The sequence below is a fragment of the Mandrillus leucophaeus genome, unplaced genomic scaffold (genome assembly GCF_000951045.1).
Source record: "Mandrillus leucophaeus isolate KB7577 unplaced genomic scaffold, Mleu.le_1.0 Scaffold87, whole genome shotgun sequence".
In the NCBI taxonomy this organism is placed as follows: domain Eukaryota; kingdom Metazoa; phylum Chordata; class Mammalia; order Primates; family Cercopithecidae; genus Mandrillus; species Mandrillus leucophaeus.
In genome coordinates this window covers 4066214-4070914 of record NW_012109474.1, presented here as the reverse complement: position 1 = coordinate 4070914, position 4701 = coordinate 4066214, and the positions used below count along the sequence as shown (strand labels likewise).

Below are 4701 nucleotides of genomic sequence, written 5' to 3'. Positions count from 1 at the left end.
AAATAAATAAATAAATAAAATGAAATAATACCAGGTTTCTACTTGGGATAATAAAAAAGTTCTGGAACTAGATAGTGATGATGGTTGCACAACACTAAATGAATTTAATGTCACTGAATTGTATACTTTTAAATGGTTAAAATTGTCAATTTTATAATATGCTTCCTTTACCACAATAAAAAAGTTTTATAAACAAAGAGCAGGTATACCTTGAGTATACAGTGATTACAGACATACATTTAAAAAGATTCAGAATTCAATACTGCCTTTAATTACTATTTTATTAATTATAGCAGCAACATATCCTTAAAATAATATTTACAAAAATGTGAAAAGTTATTAAGTCTACAATGTTTGAAGTGCAAACTTGATTTCTTTACATGGTAAGTTCCTGAGGAGTCTATAACCTATGACTTGGGAATCACTGGTCTATGTTCTTCAAACAAAAATTAAACTCTTCCTGATGTTTAAGGGGTTTCCAGAAGTGGTCCTTCAATGAAGTGACCATACAGATGCTAGTCAATCTTAGAGATTTCAGAAGGCCAGATGTTAGACATTATCTTCTTTTTTATTTTTCTTTTTTTTTTTTTTTTGAGACAGAGTTTCACTCTTCTTGCCCAGGTTGATGTGCAATGGCACAACCTAGGTTCACCGCACCCTCCACTTCCGGGTTCAAACAATTCTGCCTCAGCCTCCCGAGTAGCTGGGATTACAGGCATGCACCACCACGTCCAACTAATTTTGTATTTTCAGTAGAGACAGGGTTTCTCCATGTTGGTCAGGCTGGTCTCGAACTTCCAACCTCAGGTGATCCACCCGCCCCGGCCTCCCAAAGTGCTGGGATTACAGGCATGAGACACTGAGCCTGGCTGACGTTATTTTCTTTAGAGAAGTATGGTAATGCACTTAGACTATGCTCCATCTGCAAACTTGTTTGCCACTCAACGTACTTTATAAATTTCTTATAATCTCTAAATCCCCAGAGTAGGTTTTAAATAAATTATTTCCATAAGGATAAAAGATAAAATAAAACCAATATATTTATCAAATGCACCCATAGCACTGTAAAAGATACACAGAAGTATTTGAATGGTCACTGCCCAAAAGGAACCAGAAATATAGTCAAGAAGATACAAATTCATGAAAATGTAACTACCATAAATTACTTCAATAACAGCTTAAAACCATGAAAAGAAACACAAAGCAACACATATTGATTACTTGCCACAGGTACAGAAAGAAACTGCTGTGGGGTTTCAGAGAAGGGAGTAATTACTCCTCCATGGTGGTGTAAAAAGGTTCTACAGGAGAACTGGATTTGAAATGAGGTGCATCTTAAAGAGCAAATGTGATGTGGAGAGGTCAAGCACAAAGAAGAGAGGATTAGAATATTCTTCATTAAGCTTCATTTAACGCACTAACTGCTTGCAGAACTCATTCTGTGTCACACACAAGAATACAAAGGTGAGGTGCTCTGTGTTACCCATGGTCAAATTCCCCTTTGTAGGCCTGAAACCCCTCATTACTTATCATATGATAACAATAAACTATTTTCCCTGATAGTGGGAAACAAATGGGACTGACAAGTTTTTTATGACTGCTCTTTTAAAATAAGTCACACCTTTCATTTGAATTTACCTTTCCCCAAAAGGTAAATTTCATATATTGCAATGTATCCTCTTGCAAGCTTCTTGTAAAAAAATCTCTTCCCAGAACTTTTACTTACCATTTAATACTGCCACTAAAAAACACACAGGCACTTGTCCACTGAACTAAACATAGATGAAGGACGAAGTCATGACTGGATCTCAATACTGCACATCACTTTTGTCCCAAGAGTATAATAAAGAGTCAAGAGTCTCTCTCTTTTGAAGCAGTCATCTAATCATTCTAACTAATGGGGAAAATTTTTTGTGTGCGATGGTTTGTGTCCAAAAAGACAGGTGGAGGTGGGGTGATGTGGACTTTACATAAAGGTTCATTTCACAATTTTGACCCTACCTTCCAAGGACCTAACTGATTAGCTCAGGGTGAGTACCTGATGTGAGCTGGGGAAATGTAAATATCTCACATGTGGCCCAACGTCCTGGCCAAAGCACTATTCCAAGTTTTTATTTTTTATTTTTTAAAGCTAGAACTAGGAATCAAAGTCAATCCTTTTCTGGTGGTAAAAGTCATGAGGATGAAATTTAGGGGGTATAAAGCAACCACGATTTTGCCATGTAGAGAAGCGTAAAAAGTTCATGTAAACAACTATCTCTGAACAGCCTTAGCATAAAGCTACAAAAATATGTCACACCTTATCAGTCTTAAATATATCAAACCTTTAACAGGAAGAGAGAAAATGTACATTGGTATTAATGTTACCACCTTGTTGGTTCTCGGGTTCAGCATAAGTGGCTTGCCTTTTTCTTTTATGTGCAAACGTCGACATGCCAAAGTACAAGTGGTAGAAACTACTCTTAACCGGGACAACATCTTTTCTTTCACCTGAAAAAAACAAACCAAATAAACCACTGTTGAGAATCATATTATAGGCCTCCATGTGCACTGGGTATCAGTTTTCAAAACACATTCATGTTTCCATAGGCTGCAACTGTTTTAAAAAGGTAACAATAGGCGAAGGTGAAAACTTAACTTTTTCTGATAACACTCTTATGTTCTTGGGAAATAATCACTGCTACTCTTTATGTACCACCTACTATGTATCAGACACTGCAAAAAACATTTAACCTCTTTCTAGACACACAAGTGTGGCAAGATATGCATCTCCCACTTGTGAGAGAAACAAATTAAGAGGTTAAGAAACGAGGTAACATAGTAAATAGCAAAGTGAGTTTCATTTTAGTGAGTGAGAGTTTAGCTTGAAGGTAGAAAAGTAAATAATAGGAAAGTGGAGACACACAGAGGAAGAAAAACTATCCTGATTCTTAATCTAGACCTAGAATTTCAATGTACTATGTTTAATGTTTAAATTTAATATACTAGAATTTTTTGTCTTAGCAAACCTGTTATTTAATATAAATAAATAATATAAATTGGCTAGAAAACATAAATTGTGTATAATTACTTTATATGAAATAATGTATAAAATAATTGCATCCATCATAAACATGGACTTTTTAAAGAGAAAACTATACATTAAATATAAAATATTTAGTGACGATAGATTCTTCTGCTTACCAATTACCTCACCAAAAATCAGAATTTGAAATGCCTATTTATTTCTTTAAACATTACAAATCATTGCAATGATTATGCTGTTAAGTTTTTTTAAATGGAATTTCTATTTGTGGAGAAATCCATGATCAGTGTGAGGGGGCACCAAAACCATTTACATAAGGATTTTTTTTTTCTTTTTCAAGCTCATATACCATAAAAGTAACCATTTTAAACTGAACAATTCAGAGGCATTTCAGAAATTCTTTTTTTGTTTTTGTTTTTGAGATGGAGTCTCGCTCTATCGCCCAGGCGGAAGTGTAGTGGCACGATCTCAGCTCACTGCAAGCTCCACCTCCCGGGTTCACGGCATTCTCCTGCCTCAGCCTCCTGAGTAGCTGGGACTACAGGCGCCCGCCACCACGCCTGGCTAATTTTTTTGTAGTTTTAGTAGAGAAGGGGTTTCACTGTGTTGGTCAGGATGGTCTCGATTTCCTGACCTCGTGATCCGCCTGCCTCGGCCTCCCAAAGTGCTGGGATTACAGGCATGAGCCACCGAGCCCGGCCAGAAAATTCTTAGAGTTGTACAACCACCACCTCTATTTATTCCAAAATAACTTTTTACCCCAGAAAGAAACACTATACCCATTAAGCACTTATTCCCCATTCCTCCTTTTGGTCCGTTACAACATAAACTCTTTATTACTATTATTCTGTATATTTATGCTTTACAACAGAAGTTTTGCCAAGCTCTACTATAAGGGTTACAAATCCCTGTGACCCGAAAGGCAGGAAGGAAACTATCCTGCCTGTGTTGTACACACACACACACACACACACACACACACACGAGGTGGGGGGGGTTGTTCAGTGGCAGCATGATTTCTGGATTACTTTTACGCATATTTCAATCCAGAGGTCAGTGAGAACTTCAAAAAAGGGAATTTATTTATTTATTTATTTTTGAGAAAGAGTCTGGCTCTGTCATCCAGGCTGGAGTGCAGTGGCGCCATCTCGGCTCACTGCAACCTCTGCCTCCCAGGTTCAAGTGATTATCCTGCCATCTTGCCTCAGACTCCTGGGTAACTGGGACAATACGCACATGCCACCGCGCCCAGCTAATTTTTTATATTTTTATTAGAGATGGGGTTTCACCATATTGGCCAGGCTGGTCTGGAACTCCTGACCTCATGATCCACCTGCCTCAGCCTCCCAAAGTGCTGGGATTATATGCATGAGCCACCGTGCCCAACCAAAAAAGGGATTTTTTTTTTTTTTTTTGAGATGGAGTCTCTCTCTGTCGCCCAGGCTGTAGTGCAACAGCGCGATCACAGCTCACTACAACCTCTGCCTCCTGGATTCAAGCTATTCTCCTGCCTTAGCCTCCCGAGTAGCTGGGATTACAGGAATCCGCCATCATGCCCGGCTAATTTTTTTTTTTTTCTGTATTTTTGTAGAGACAACATTTTTACCATGTTGGCCAGGCCGGTCTTGAACTCCTGACCTCAGGTGATCCACCTGCCTCAGCCTCCTAAAGTGCTG

General features: G+C 38.1%; 1 protein-coding gene across 2 annotated transcripts in view; it reads right to left on the bottom strand.

Moving 5' to 3' along the window:
* ME2 (malic enzyme 2, NAD(+)-dependent, mitochondrial) overlaps nt 1-2488 on the bottom strand; it is a 56527-nt gene extending 54039 nt beyond the window's left edge. For both annotated transcript variants that reach the window (XM_011969048.1, XM_011969049.1), the window contains exon 1: nt 2371-2488. In XM_011969048.1, the coding sequence (XP_011824438.1) occupies nt 2371-2478 (108 nt within the window). In that variant the 5' untranslated portion in view covers nt 2479-2488. The remainder of the gene's footprint in view (nt 1-2370) is intronic.
* Nucleotides 2489-4701: the final 2213 nt, after the last annotated feature.